This window comes from Gobius niger (genome assembly GCF_951799975.1).
Source record: "Gobius niger genome assembly, chromosome: 1".
NCBI classification, from domain to species: domain Eukaryota; kingdom Metazoa; phylum Chordata; class Actinopteri; order Gobiiformes; family Gobiidae; genus Gobius; species Gobius niger.
Genome location: NC_136852.1, coordinates 72,602,105 through 72,618,802, shown reverse-complemented (window position 1 = coordinate 72,618,802; position 16,698 = coordinate 72,602,105). Strand labels below are relative to the sequence as shown.

The 16,698-nt window shown below is 43.5% G+C and overlaps 1 protein-coding gene across 1 annotated transcript; it reads right to left on the bottom strand.

Annotated features, from left to right (window-relative positions):
- Window positions 1-14,397: 14,397 nt before the first annotated feature.
- Window positions 14,398-15,916, bottom strand: foxb2 (forkhead box B2). Its single transcript, XM_079565955.1, has one exon. It carries the CDS (start codon window positions 15,755-15,757, stop codon window positions 14,882-14,884), a length of 876 nt encoding a protein of 291 aa, XP_079422081.1. The 5' UTR covers window positions 15,758-15,916; the 3' UTR covers window positions 14,398-14,881.
- Between the last annotated feature and the right edge of the window lie 782 nt (window positions 15,917-16,698).

Here is a 16,698-nt window from a genome sequence, read left to right as displayed (position 1 = left end):
TGCTCGCCTGGCACTGCTGCTTTAAGACAGTATTTATTGCATAGATTTACCACTATGTCCATCTTATTTCACAGGCTTGTGGCTATTCTGTGAGGGTTATTGTTCAGCATTTCGTTAATTCATAAAAACCCTATTGCAAAGCCCAGTGTGTGACTGTGTAACCTGCCCACAGCAAACTCCACGGCTCCAACACAAAGACCACTGTTTCTACACTGTTCCCAACACTAAACTGACTTATCAATGGCTTTCACTTTATAATGACTTCCAAACTTCAGGCATAAAAACCCGCGGACGCGCACTTTAACAGTGAACTTTTTTGTTGGCCGGAGCGGGACTCCTTGGCGTGCACTTTGCAGATGAGGACAGGCGGCGCCGTGACCTGCGGTGAATGAAAGTGCGGCGTAATAAGGCCTAATCGAGATGATGAGTTTAATGTGGGCTCGTAAAGCAGGCTGACAGGCTGAAGATGGTAACACCGCCCTCGGCAGATAAAAGCTGACCCGCGGCAGTACATCACACGCGGGGGGCCGGGCGGGGGCCGCGGAGGCTTTTACCTCTTCACTCCCGCCTGAACCGAGAGCATTTTCTTCAGCTTTATCCAAATCCTGTAGGTGCAACACTTCATTTGAAAGCTAAGATCTACAAAACTCATCTAAATGGATCTTTTTCCTCACGTCATCACATTTTTTCCCATCTTTTTTTTTGCGGGTATTCAACTCATTTTTGTAACTTTTTTGTCATTTTTATTGTCACATTTTTTGTCATTTTTTTGGGTCATTTTTTGTCTATTTTTGTCACATTTTTTGTCATTTTTTTTGTCGGTTTTTTTTGTCGTTTTTTGTCGTTTTTTTGTCACATTTTTGTCACATTTTTTGTCATTTTTTTGTCGTTTTTTTGTCGGTTTTTTGTCATTTTTTTGTTGTTTTTTGTTGTTTTTTTGACGTTTTTTTGTCGTTTTTTTGTCGTTTTTGTCACATTTTTTGTCACATTTTTTGTCATAATTTTTGTCATTTTTTGTCTTTTTTTGTTTTTTTTTTGACGTTTTTTTGTCTTTTCTTGTCACATTTTTTGTCACATTTTTTGTCACATTTTTTGTCATTTTTTGTCATTTTTTGACGTTTTTTGTCTTTGTCACATTTTTTGTCACATTTTTTGTCATAATTTTTGTCATTTTTTGTCTTTTTTTGTCATTTTTTGACGTTTTTTTTGTCTTTTTTTGTCATATTTTTTGTCATATTTTTTGTCATTTCTGTCATTTTTTGTCTTTTTTTGACGGGTTTTTTTTGTCACATTTTTTTGTTATTTTTTGTCATTTTTGTCACATTTTTTTTGTCACATTTTTTGTAATTGTCATTTTTTGTCATTTTTTGACTTTTTTTTGACGGGTTTTTTTTGTCACATTTTTTTTGTCATTTTTTGTCATTTTTGTCTTTTTTTGTCACATTTTTGTGAAAGTTTTCTCACTTTTTTGTCACATCTTCATCATTGTTTTCGTCTCAGTTCTGTCGCTATTTTCACACCTTTTTTCCAGAGGCTTTTGGATTGGAGTAAAGCCAAACTGGAGAAAATGTGCTCGGTTCAGGTGGGAGTTAAGGGGTTAAGGCCGCCCTGTGCAATAACAACCTTAAGGGCCTCCACTTACACACTCAACAGTCAGACAGTCTGGATACGTTTCCTTTCTCTGTCTAAATTCATGCACCCACATCTCGACATTTCCCCGTTTCTCTCCTTCCTTTCGCCCATTCTCGCTGCTCTTGATGAGAAGGCGTGGTCTTGTGGGTCGGTGCGAGCGGTTCCCGTCACCTTGGCCTTGATGAGAGGGAGATAATTACTGCTAATGCCTCATCAATGATTCCTTCAGGACCGACGCTGACCCCGCGCTCGCCCACTTAGCACAATCACTCCCAGCTCAGGCTCCCGTCTATTAACACCGGGGCCTGTCCATATTCATATGCACATTCAATGTTAGCCCACTGTTTTCATAATATCACTAATTAAAAGGAGGACAAAGTGATATAGGACTGGCATGGTAAACACCAGTGGCGGCTGGTCCATTATGGGCGGTGGGGCGCCGCCCCTCCTATCAATTATGCAAATAATATAACAAGTTTTAAGCTTAGCAAAATCCTAACTTTCTTATATACAGGTCTTTTATACAGTGGAGGGAGGGGGGTGGAGGTGAAGGAGCGTGTCATTTTGTCTGCCTGGTTCATTGTGTGCTGTAACCGCTGTAACACAGTCTCATAAATGTGTAGTTTTGTGCTCGGGGCGGCAGGAACAGCGCCCCAAGCATCTAACCAATGACGCTCTACTATGGTATGAAAACGTCACTGTATATCATTAATTCAACCAATCAGAGACGCGCAATGTTAAATCTCCGATGGGCGCTGAGGCCAAGCGCCCATCGGAGATTTAACAGGTGAAAGACGAGGAAGCGTCTCCTGTAAACAAACACGAGGAGCTCGTTGTGAGAGCAGCTTTGAGCTCACGGACGATCGGAGGAAAAACTTCTCATTTGAAACTGGAGAAGCTTCGTGTTGTTTCCTGAGAGGAGGTGAAAGGATTTAGTCAAACTAATGGACTTGAGACAACTTTCTTCCGTCAGAAGTCACGTCTAAACGGACTTTCCTGGAGGTAGCATGACGATGCTAACTAGCTCGTCTGCTTTAGCTACTGCTTGTTTATCTCACACTTTGTGACAACCCTCGCTGACTTGGACAGACAGTTCTGTCCCAGGACTTGGACATTTGATGGAGAGAAGATTCAGGACCGTGAGGAGGAGCTACGACAGGAGAGGGGAACGTCATTCATTCACTGAGGGAAACAGAGGAGGAGCTCCAGGTGCTACAGGAGGAGCTCCAGGTGCTACAGGAGGAGCTCCAGGTGCTACAGGAGGAGCTCCAGGTGCTACAGGAGGAGCTCCAGGTGCTACAGGAGGAGGAGGACTCTTTTCTAAACGTGAGCTGCACATTATTTCTGAGCGGATCATTTGTCTGACGGTTTATACGGGTTTAAACCTGTGGTTCTGAGGCTCTTAATGAAATTACAGCAGGTCTGGGACTAAAACTGTACATGAAATCAAAGAGGAAACACCTCCTGCCTTTGTTCTGGTTCTGTTGGTACAAAACACATATCAGTGGTGCACAACACAAATATGTATAGTGACTATCGTTACACTTTAGTCAGAAATGATTTATTTTTTAGTTGAATAAAACTAAACAATAAGTTTTGAATATATTCTACATAAAATAATAATATTAAATGCCCCAAAGATAACTTTCTTTTTTAAGTTAAAAACAATGTTTATAAGTATCTTCTAAAATATAATTGAAGTTAGGTCGAGGCAACAGCCCCCCCTGGTTTTCACATCACCAGCCGCCACTGGTAAACACGAGGAGGACTGGACGAAGGGCAAAGGTCATGGACTAGAGCTTTAGAGCTGAGCCATGTGATAATGTTCCCCGATCAAAACAGGTCCGCAGTTTGGAGGAATATTGTTCACTTTGGTTGTTTCTTCTTCTACACAAGTGCTCTGTAGTATTTAATTTGAAATCCTTTAAAGGAGCTATACCTGACTTTACTTGAAATGGACTCATGAGGACTGAACCAGGACTTATGAGGACTGAACCAGGACTTATGAGGACCAAATCAGGGCTTATGAGGACTGAACCAGGACTTATGAGGACTGAACCAGGACTTATGAGGACTGAGGACTTATGAGGACTGAACCAAGACTTATGAGGACTGAACCAGGACTTATGAGGACTGAGGACTTATGAGGACTGAACCAAGACTTATGAGGACTGAACCAGGACTTATGAGGACTGAGGACTTATGAGGACCGGACCAGGACTTATGAGGACTGAACCAGGACTTATGAGGACTGAGACTTATGAGGATTGAACCAGGACTTATGAGGACTGAACCAGGACGTATGAGGACCAAACCAGGACGAATGAGGACTGAACCAGGACGTATGAGGACCAAACCAGGGCTTATGAGGACTGAACCAGGACTTATGAGGACTGAACCAGGACTTATGAGGACTGAACCAGGACGTATGAGGACTGAACCAGGACTTATGAGGACTGAACCAGGACTTATGAGGACTGAGGACTTATGAGGACTGAACCAGGACTTATGAGGACCAAACCAGGACTTATGAGGACTGAACCAGGACTTATGAGGACTGAACCAGGACTTATGAGGACTGAACCAGGACGTATGAGGACCAAACCAGGGCTTATGAGGACCGAACAAGGACTTATGAGGAATAAATCAGGACTTATGAGGATCAAAATGTTGTGAAATGTGCCTATAAACTTGTCCCTGTAAAGAATTGCTACAAATATATTAGTGAAGTTCCGAATGAGATTGGACCAGAGCTGACATTTTCATTTAGTGGCTTCCCCTTTAATTGTTTGCAATAAAAAAAAATCAGGTATATGGCCTTTAAGGGTAGTGTGAAGTCCATGAGCCATCACTGCGCCGTTAGCTGAAACAGAGGCTTGTAATTCAAAAGTGTGTAAGTGAGTTAAAGGATTAAGTTGCTCGAATGACTCGAAACTCCAGGTTTGTTTCTCGCAGGGATTTATTGTTTATTGTTTATTGTTTATTGTTTATTGAAAGGATCCCCATTAGCGCAGTCATGCTGTCGCTATTCTTCCTGGGGTCCCACTAAATCCATTCACAAAAATTAAAAACAGTATTTAAATCCATACAAAAATGTGTATCAGTACAGATAAAGCGTTTTAACATAGTTGAATCCAACCACCTGAGAGATACTTTCCCTACACTTAGTCCCGATATACACTGCGTTCCAAATTATTATGCAAATTGTATTTTTGTGTCAAAAAGGTAAAAAAAATTAAAAAAAATGATGAAACTCATGGATGGTGTCGTGTCTTGGGGCTCTATGAATCACTGACATTAATCTCAGAGACCTGGGATGATTAGTTTTCAGGTTAAGCCCAGTTAAGGGAAAAACTACTGAAAAAGGGTGTTCCACTTTATTAAGCAGATCATCATTTTCAAGCAATATGGGAAAGAAAAAGGATCTCTCTGCTGATGAAAAGTGTGAAATAGTTAAATGCCTTGGTCTAGGTATGAAAACCTTCAATATTTCATGAAAGATTAAGCGTAATCATCGTACAGATAAGAGATTTGTGGATGATTCAGACACACTCGGGTTTGTGCAGATAAAGGCACAATGAGGACGGTTTCTGCCAGACAAGCACATCAGATTAAGAGAACAGATGCTACAAAGCAGCATACAGGTATTTGAAGCTGCTGGTGCCTCTGGAGTCTCCTGAACATCAAGGTGTAGGACCCTGAAGGTGTGAAAATTACCACTGTCTTCTATGGTACAAAAAGAAGAGCCGTGCTTTCCCAAACAAGATGTCATACTGTAAAGAATACCTCTGCATCACTGGCTGCTATGGGCATAAAAGGAGAGAAACTCATGATGTGGACCCCCTCCTCCCCTGACCTCAGCCCTGTTGAGAACCTTTGGAGCCTCAAGCAAAACATCTATGAGGGTGGGAGGCAGTTTTCATCCAAACAGCAGCTCTGGGAGGTTATTCTAACATCCTGCAAAGAAATCCAAGCAGAAACTGTCCAAAAACTCACAAGTTTAATGGATTTAAGAATTTTGAAGCTGCATCACACAAGGGCTCCTTTGGTAAAATATAACTTGACCTGTTAATATTTTTTTTGATTGAAACAGCTTTTGATTTCAGTAAATATGGCCTCCTAATGCTACAAATTCAACAAATGACCATTTTCAGTTAATCACAAGCTTGAAAATGTATTGAAACGATGAGTTGCAAAATGATTTGGAACAGTGGATTTTGAGGTTTTTACTATATTTATTTTTGAAAAAAATACTGTTTTCACTGGGAGATTTTTTCCACCACATTTAAATGATCCTCTACCAGTTAAAGACTTGAAAATGATGCTGACTCTCATTCGAGTTGACAATTTAGAAAATATTAGAAAAATGTCATTTGCATAATCATTTGGAACGCAGTGTATATAGTCATTATAACAGGAAGGGCATCTGACCTCCAGTCCGTCTCTTCTCCTTAACCCTGAATAATCCCACAGAATCCCAAATGCAGAAAGATGACTGAACCTGTGACACTGTAAAAGGACGTTTACATAAAGCGCTCGTGCCCCGGGGCCGGCGTGCGGAGCGGGTCAGGGGCCCCCCGGTCCGAGGGCCCCTCAGCTCCACAAAGAGTCGAACCTGATCCCCGTGTTTGAAGTGGCTCCTCTGTTCTTTCTGAGGACGGGACCCGGGCAGTGACTCAGACGGATGAGCAGAACCTACGCTCAGTCTCAGTCCTTCTCACCGTGGAAACAACATCCATCACAGTCGGACATTGTTTAACGTTTTTAAATCTCTTTGGGCTGAGAAAAAAACGTTTACATTTTAGTGCAGCAAAAATAAATATCAGTACAAGCAATGTTTGCCGATGAGACGAGCCTCTATTGGCTTGTTGCACGGTGTGGCTATGCTAGCTCCTCTGACCTGAAGGTGTGAGCGCCTGGACTTCCTGTCTGTTTTCTTTTCCTGGAATAATAATCATATTTTCTAAAGATTATGTTGTGGGCGGTGAGTTCCCGGTAGATGATCATTTACTGTGTGTTCAAATCATGAAGTTCAGATCGGAGACGCCTGTGATCATAAAGGATTGATAGTTTGTCTTGAAGCTAAAGGCTAACATGCTATAAAAATATATATAAAGGCACTATTTCAAGTTGTGTAATGCAATAACCGCTTAACTCCCACCTGAACCGAGCACATTTTCTCGACGAAAACCATGACGGAAAAGTGGCAAAAATGTCACAAAAATGTCACAAGAAATTGACAAAAAATTGACGAAAAATGACAAAAATGTGACAAAATGTGACAAAAATGTGATAAAAATGTGACAAAAAAATGGCAAAAATGTGACAAGAAAATTACAAAAATGTGATAAAAAATTGACAAAAAAGGGACAAAAAATTGATGAAAAAGTGGCAAAAATGTCACAAAAATGTCACAAAAATGTCACAAGAAATTGACGAAAAATGACAAAAATGTGATTAAAATGTGATAAAAATTTGACAAAAAAATGGCTAAAATGTGACAAAAAAAATTACAAAAATGTGATAAAAAATTGACGAAAAAAAAAAAAAGTGACCAAAAAATGACAAAAAAAGTGACAAAAATGATGAAAAAAAAATCTGATGACGTGAGGAAAAAAGATCCTCTCGGTTTAGGCGGGAGTTAAGTTTAAATTAGCCTTTAGCTTCAAGACAAACTCACTGATCCTCACAAACATAAACGTCTCCTCTATGGAAATATTTCTACCAGGAACTCACTGGTCTGAGCTAATCTTAATGGAAATGAATACGAACAGGAAGTACTAGCGCCCACAGCTTCAGCTCAGAGGAACTAGCGTAGCCACATTGTGCAACAAACCTATTGTTCCGGACAAAATATAGAATAGAGACAGTTGAAAAGGAACTCGAAATACTAAAAAGATGATTTGACTATAATAAATTATCAATGAATGTGAATAAAACAAATTATATTATATTCCGTAATAGGAAAGTTGATGATCCGACAAAACTAAAAATTAACCGAATGGAAATTGAGAGGTTGTGCCATACAACATTTCTGAGAGTGCAATGTTGATGAAAGACTAAATTGGAAAGTGCAAATAAATGATATGAAATCAAAAGTTTCAAAAATAATTGTGTATTGTGTCAAATCAAGGCAGTTGGAAATCAAAAATCACTTCTTCTTCTTCTAAATCCGTTATTATACAACGCTCTCATTCTTCCATAGCTAAAATGATGGTACTTTGGGGGAATAATTATAAAAGCACAATCCAATTATACTGCAAAAAGTGGTCGGAATAGTCAGATATGCAGATCATTTTGCCCCAACAAATCCTTTGTTCATTAAATCCAAAATACTCAAACTAAGCGATTTAGTTGTTGTTATGTATAAGGTTCATAACCATGAGCTTCCTGAATGTATAAAGAAAGTTTCAAACCCAGAGAGACTGGCTTTGATCCAAGAGGAACTCATATTTATCAGTATATTTGGAACAAACACCAAAGTCAGACGCGTCTCAGTCAGATGAGGAAATGATTGGAATATTCTGAATGACAACTTAAAGAAATGTTCAAATCTAATGTAATCAGCACTAGGATCAAATCACATATAAACTCTCCTGTGTGCACTATATTTCCTAGTTATCCAGAGTGTTGCTGATTTCTGGAGATGCTTTGTAATTCATGCAGTTCTTATGTTGGAAGAGTTTCGTGGCGCTAGGCTAGTGCTAGGCTAGTGCATTTCTATGGTATCAGCTAGCCTGCATTAAAAACAGTCTGACCCAAGCACAGAGCACCTGAGGCAAATCACTTACAACACCAGACTAACCATATAATTGTCTGAGTCCTTAGAATCATTTTAACCATTTTGCATTTAAAAGAACTTATATTTGAGCAGCAGCAGCTTCGTGGTTGTATAAGCTACGCAGCGGCGGAGTGATCTTCTAGAAAATAGTCCCTCAAAATGCGATAATATATATACCAGGACTTATGAGGACTGAACCAGGACTTGTGAGGACTGAACCAGGACTTGTGAGGACTGAACCAGGACTTGTGAGGACTGAACCAGGACTTATGAGGACTGAACCAGGACTTATGAGGACTGAACCAGGACTTGTGAGGACTGAACCAGGACTTATGAGGACTGAACCAGGACTTGTGAGGACTGAACCAGGACTTGTGAGGACTGAACCAGGACTTGTGAGGACTGAGGACTTATGAGGACTGAACCAGGACTTGTGAGGACTGAACCAGGACTTATGAGGACTGAACCATGACTTATGAGGACTGAACCATGACGTATGAGGACTGAACCAGGACTTGTGAGGACTGAGCCAGGACTTGTGAGGACTGAACCAGGACTTATGAGGACTGAACCAGGACTTGTGAGGACTGAACCAGGACTTATGAGGACTGAACCAGGACTTATGAGGACCGAACCAGGACTTGTGAGGACTGAGGACTTATGAGGACTGAACCAGGACTTAGGAGGACTGAACCAGGACTTGTGAGGACTGAACCAGGACTTGTGAGGACTGAACCAGGACTTGTGAGGACTGAACCAGGACTAACGCGGGACTGAAGGCCATTGTCAGAGTCCTCCCTGATATCAGACTCTCTTCACTCACTTCACAAAGCCGTGCACTCCTGGATCAAAGATTGTTTTATTTTTAAGTGAACTTTGGCGTCGGGACTTGCACACGCGGCGGAAAACACTGCAGCAGAACACGGAACACGGAACACGGAACACGGAACACGGAACACGGAACACGGAACACGGAACACGGACCACTGTCTCAACAACTGAAACATTAGGCAGAGGGAAAAGTGAAAAAGACAAAAGGCAGAATTCTCTCTGATTATCTCGAAAAAGACAAAAGACTTTCCCTTCATGTAACACGTATTAGTACTTTGTAAGTACATAATGTAATAGGATACAAGACCCTTAAAGGAATAGGCCACCGTTTTTACATACTGAGATATGCTCTTACCTCACTTTAGATGCGTTAATATATCCCCGTCTGGTCTTTGTCCGTGCGCTCTGTCAGGCAAACGGAGCACATACGCAGCCTCTCCCACATGTCACATAGCTCAAAAAAAGCTCACGATAGAAGCTACCAAGCTCTTCCACGTGTTCCCTATTTAAATAAAGTTACGTGAAGTGTTTTCATGCGAAGTATATTTACACAGAAATGTAGCATGTCGACTTTATAAGCAAATAAAAAAGGGGACTATATTGTGAGGCGTAATGATACGAGGAGTAAAACGTCCGCGCAGTAACTCCTAAAGGTTATTGACAGAAGTGAGCGGGGGAAGTCTTTAGGAGTTACTGCGCGGACGTTTTGCTCCTTGTATCATTACGCCTCACAATATAGTACCCCTTTTTATTTGCTTATAAAATCGAAAATCGAAATGCTACATTTCTGTGTAAATATACTTCGCATGAAAACACGTAACTTTATTTAAATAGGGAACACGTGGAAGAGCTTGGTAGCTTCTATCGTGAGCTTTTTTGGAGCTATGTGACATGTGGGAGAGGCTGCGTATGTGCTCCGTTTGCCTGGCAGAGCGCACGGACAAAGACCAGACGGGGATATATTAACTCGACTAAAGTGAGCTAAGAACATATCTTAGTATGTAAAAACGGTGGCCTATTCCTTTAAAGAAATGTTCAAATTTAATGTAATCAGCACTAGAACTAAATCACATATAAACTCTCCTGTGTGCACTATATTTCCTAGTTATCCAGAGTGTTGCTGATTTCTGGAGATGCTTTTTTTGTAATTCATGCAGTTCTTATGTTTGAAGAGTTTCGTGGCGCTAGGCTAGTGCTAGGCTAGTGCATTTCTATGGTATCAGCTAGCCTGCATTAAAAACAGTGTGACCCAAGCACAGAGCACCTGAGGCAAATCACTTGTAACACCAGACTAACCATATAAATGTCTGAGTCCTTAGAATCATTTTAACCATTTTGCATTTAAAATAACTTACATTTGAGCAGCATCAGCTTCGTGGTTGTATAAGCTACGCAGCGGCAGAGTGATCTGCAAGAAAATAGTCCCTCAAAATGCGATAATATATATACCAGGACTTATGAGGACTGAACCAGGACTTGTGAGGACTGAACCAGGACTTGTGAGGACTGAACCAGGACTTATGAGGACTGAACCAGGGCTTGTGAGGACTGAACCAGGACTTGTGAGGACTGAGCCAGGACTTGTGAGGACCAAACCAGGACGTATGAGGACTGAACCAGGACTTATGAGGACTGAACCAGGACTTGTGAGGACTGAACCAGGACTTGTGAGGACTGAACCAGGACTTGTGAGGACTGAACCAGGACTTGTGAGGACTGAACCAGGACTTATGAGGACTGAACCAGGACTTGTGAGGACTGAACCAGGACTTATGAGGACTGAACCAGGACTTGTGAGGACCGAACCAGGACTTGTGAGGACTGAGGACTTATGAGGACCGAACCAGGACTTGTGAGGACTGAACCAGGACTTGTGAGGACTGAACCAGGACTTGTGAGGACTGAACCAGGACTTGTGAGGACTGAACCAGGACTTATGAGGACTGAACCAGGACTTGTGAGGACCGAACCAGGACTTATGAGGACTGAACCAGGACTTATGAGGACTGAACCAGGACTTGTGAGGACTGAACCAGGACTTGTGAGGACTGAACCAGGACTTGTGAGGACTGAACCAGGACTTGTGAGGACTGGACCGGGACTAACGCTGGACTGAAGGCCATTGTCAGAGTCCTCCCTGATATCAGACACTCTGCACACTCTGTTTTCTCTTCACACTCACTTCACAAAGCCGTGCACTCCTGGATCAAAGCTTGTTTTATTTTTAATCATGGCGTGAACTTTGCAGCAGAACACGGAACACGGAACACGGAACACGGAACACGGAACACGGAACACGGAACACTGTCTCAACAACTGAAACATTAGGCAGAGGGAAAAGTGAAAAAGACAAAAGGCAGAATTCTCTCTGATTATCTCGAAAAAGACAAAAGACTTTCCCTTCATGTAACACGTATTAGTACTTTGTAAGTACATAATGTAATAGGATACAAGACCCTTAAAGGAATAGGCCACCGTTTTTACATACTGAGATATGTTCTTACCTCACTTTAGACGTGTTAATATATCCCCGTCTGGTCTTTGTCCGTGCGCTCACACATACGCAGCCTCTCCCACATGTCATATAGCTCCGAAAAAGCTCACGATAGAAGCTACCAAGCTCTTCCACGTGTTCCCTATTTAAATAAAGTTACGTGAAGTGTTTTCATGCGAAGTATATTTACACAGAAATGTAGCATGTCGACTTTATAAGCAAATAAAAAGGGGGACTATATTGTGAGGCGTAATGATACAGGAGCACAGCGTCCGCGCAGTAACTCCTAAAGGTTATTGACGGAAGTGAGCGGGGGAAGTCTTTAGGACGTTTTACTCCTCGTATCATTACGCCTCACAATATAGTCCCCCTTTTTATTTGCTTATAAAATCGACATGCTACATTCCTGTGTAAATATACTTCGCATGAAAACACTTCACGTAACTTTATTTAAATAGGGAACACGTGGAAGAGCTTGGTAGCTTCTATCGTGAGCTTTTTTGGAGCTATGTGACATGTGGGAGAGGCTGCGTATGTGCTCCGTTTGCCTGGCAGAGCGCACGGACAAAGACCAGACGGGGATATATTAACTCGGCTAAAGTGAGGTAAGAGCATATCTCAGTATGTAAAAACGGTGGCCTATTTCTTTAAGGTTAGAGTTATGTCTTATTACATTATGAACCTACAAACCACAAATACATATTACTCCCTTGTGTATCTAACCCATAGCTACAACTTATTACACATCGTTACATTGTACTCTATGTAGTTAAAGAGACACTGCGTAACATTTTGACTACACAGTTGTCATCAATACAAAACGTGCTCCTAATGACCAGCACAGAAAATGCTATTACTGCAACGGATAATGAAAGAATAGATTTGGACGAGGACATAGCCAAATGTAAAATTCTGCTGCCTTTAGTCGACATCTCCATGGCGACGAGCCGGAGACGCAACCCGCTCCCAGTAAAGTTACAGTCTTGAGGAGAGCTGAGCCGCTCAAGGCAAAGGCTCATGTTTGTTTGTACATTTATGAAAATATCTGTCGTAAAATAAATGCTTTTGTTTTTTAATTTCATTTATTGGGTGAAATTCGACGCGGTGTGGCTTTAAGTACAACGTATCCGGGGTGAAATAAAGCGTTATTTCAGTCAGCTGTTCGTTTATACCATTTAGTTTCTCTCTCCTGTGGCTGTTTGTGCCGAGGACAGAGAAGTCTCACATATCCAGGGATGAAAAAACAACAACTTTCCGACTTCATTATTTTATTTCTTAGGATTTTTTTCCCCCAGATTCCTAATTTTCCTGTAATTTTGGATCATTTTTATCTGCTCCTCTCGTGACGCTTTTCTTTCATTTCATTAGACATGACAGTTTATATAAAAGACTCACATGGTATTGTCATGTTTTTATCTCGGGTGTTTTGGATTTGAGCGATTCTGTTCTAGGGTTAAAGATTGTGAGAACGAGGAATGTGTTCAGAATCTGGAGTGTTCACGTTTTAGATTCAAACACGTCTCCTGCAACAAGAGGTTTTTGAGAGAAACCGAGCGCCGACTGAACCACAGACTCAGATCCACGAGAGCGACGCCTCAGAGCCGCATGTGGCCGAGCTGCAGATGTCGGGTCTTGACTCATTTATTGCAGAGAAAATGTGTTTTTAGTATTTCATGTAAAGCGGCACGAGAGGATTTAAAAACACAAGAACGAGACGGGGTTTGTAATAAACGGCTCAGAGATGTATTTTTCTCACCAGGATTATTTACTTTCCATCTACTGCAGTTCGGAATATCTTCAAACAGGTTTACTCTGTTTTCAATAATAAAGGTGATTTGAAATGAAGAAAAAAATCTGAATTTAAATCAACGGCGAGATTATTTTTCTGTCGACACATTTCATACTGAGGAAGAAGAAAAAATGAGGCCCTAAGAGTGAAAAAGTGTGAAAAATATGAGATGGAAAACAGCAAGAAAATTAATGTTAAATATCCAAGTGCATAAAAGAGCAGCGTGTGTGTGTGTGCGTGTGTGTGTGTGTGTGTGTGTGTGCGTGCGTGTGTGTGTGTGTGTGTGTGTGCGTGTGTGTGTGTGTGTGTGTGTGCATCTGCAAAAATGTGAAATGTAAATTTGAAAAAAAAAAAATGCCCAAACCTTTTTTTTCTTTGTTGTTTTTTCTCATAATTTCGTCAAATAAGTAAATGCACAATATTTCACCGAATGATTAATTAGTTTCATATATTTAAGTAAATAACAATATAACACAAAGTGCTGATATTTAATATTTGCATACTTTATTATTTTAAGGAGAGCAAAAAACAGAAATTGTGTCAATAATTATAATATTCACAAAACACATTTCAGGAAACAAGTGTGAAGTTACAGAAATGACTATTCTATGTTTGATATTATTTGGCGTCACGATGAGTTTCGTTTGGATCCCTGACCAAAGAGTTTCTCTATAAAGGCGCGGGTTTGACTCTGAGGAACTTTCCCTCTGGTCTCTCACTGCTGCGCACGCGGAGGGACTCAGTCCATACTTTATATTTCTGTCTTTATTCGGAGTGAAATACATGCAGGTGCATATTCACACAGTCTGCGCCTCTCGCGGTCTGAACATCTGGAAAACAAACGGGACAGCGCGCGCGCTTGTTTTTGGAGCGCCGTAAATACGCGGTAAATACATGTATGAACTCTCTGAAGCAGCGCGTGTTTCGGTCTAAATGTCTGGAACGCGCTCGTGTGAACGTTTATACCAGAGTGATACGAACCGCCGCAGAAGGACGTGTTTCTGTGGAGGATGAGAAGGTTCAGAATGATCGTCAGATGCAGAACACGCTCGTTACGCGCGGAGGAAAGTGCAGGAGGCCTCGGGCCTGCGGAGCGGACCGGCTCTTTGGCTTCAGCGCCTCTGATTGGTGCTCACGCTCAGGGGGTGGGGGACTCCCGCCGCGGGACAAAGTGCAAAGACATTAAACTGAGTCAAAGGTCCCATGCGCGGGCGGGTTTTCCGGACACTGTCCCGCTCTGTTTTGGTATCACTGCACTGTTCCGGACCGTGTCCAGGTCCTGTCCGTGTGTGAGCCCTTTAGTCCCGGCCCGGGCGGTGGTCTGGGACAGTCACAGCCCCGGGTCGGGGTCCTGTCACAGCAGCAGGGGGTGCAGGGTTGTGGTTTTGGACTCCAGCAGGTCAGACTTGTCCAGGCCGGCCGGAGGCGCGCACAGCTGCGCCGCGGGTGGGAGGGCACTGAGGCCGTGCACCGGCCCGAGTCCGGGCGTGGCTTTGATGGGCACGGGCACGGCGGGCAGCGGGGGCACTCCGGGGTTGTGGTACAGACTTTTGGAGACGCTGAAGGGCGCGTAGTCCGCGGTGGTGGGCACGGGCTCGGACAGCATGTGCGGCCACATGGAGTTGACCACGCTGCTGAGCTGCGCGGGCACGGGGTAGCCGAGATGGTGCATGACACTGAGCGGGAGCGCGCCCTTGTACTCGCGCCCGATCAGGTTCTCGATGGCAAACGGGTGTCTGAAGGCCGCGGGCTGCGCGTAGCTCTGGAAGTGCGGCAGGCGCGAGCTCACGGCGCCCGCCGCGTGCTCGTGGTGACCCGGAGGCTTGGTGCCCGCGTGGTGCTGGTGGAAGTAGTGCATCATGGGCGCGCTTTTGCAGGACACGTGCTCGGCGCGGAGCACCTTGAAGCGCTTGCGTCTTCGCAGGAAGCTGCCGTTCTCAAACATGTCTCCACAGTCCGGGTGCAGCGCCCAGAAGCTGCCCTTCCCGGGCTGGTCCGGCCTCCGCGGGATCTTGATGAAGCAGTCGTTGAAGGACAGGTTGTGGCGCAGGGAGTTCTGCCAGCGCTGCGTGTTCTCGCGATAGTAAGGAAAGCGCTCCATGATAAACTTGTAGATGTCGCTGAGCGGAAGCATCTTCTCGGTGGAGTTCTGGATGGCCATGGCCGTGAGGGAGATGTAGGAGTAGGGCGGCTTCTGGTCACTGTACGAGCTCTTCCCGGGCCGGGGCATGGCTGCTCACTGTCGGCTCTGTCACAAACTGTTTCAGAGTTTAGGCCATCCCCACAGCGCTGCCTCCGCTGGGATCCTTCACTCACGGAGCGCAGTCCCCAGAGGGAAGGTCGTGCGTAAAGTCTCTGACCTCTTGGAGCGGCTCCGGTCTCTGGAGGTGTGGAGTCTCTGACCTCTTGGAGCGGCTCCGGTCTCTGGAGGTGTGGAGTCTCTGACCTCTTGGAGCGGCTCCGGTCTCTGGAGGTGTGGAGTCTCTGACCTCTTGGAGCGGCTCCGGTCTCTGGAGCTGGTGATGCTGCTCTTGTTTCTGCTCTCACGGTGTGATCCGCGTCTGATGCGCTCGGTGTCGGCGCTGCTTTTGAGAGACCCCCGCAGGTCGCAGCCTCTATTATGTGTGATCCAGACACGAGGGGCTCGGGGGAGCGCGCGTGTGTGTCGGGGATGAGAGAGAGAGAGAGAGACATTAGCATGAATGCAGAGAGGGTGGTGCGTGCTTTACTGACGTCTGCCCACTCTAATTGAGCGCGTGCCAATCCAGGAGAGCCGCGCTCTGGAGCGAACACGGCTCCATAAAACTGCTCACCGCGCCCTTTGACCTGTTGGACTTAGACAGTGAATGACAGGCACTGTAGGTACTTTTGATTTTAATACAATGGTGACTTTTAATAATGATATTTCATTGGGGCGATTTGTGCAAACATCTCTAACGCTGCAGTTTATTTAAGCACTTCATTTACCTTCATATCTTTAAAAACTGCACACAGGAGGATTACTTTAGTAACTTCATATTTCGAGTTGTATTTGTAGATTCCGATTCTGAACATGAGGGATTTGTGTTCGGTTGTATAAAGTTTTGTTTAACCGCTTTAGCCTCGGTCCTCATTCATATTCATGTTCACGGCCTCGCACAAAAGCTGCTGTTTTCCTGCGCGCCGCTGAGA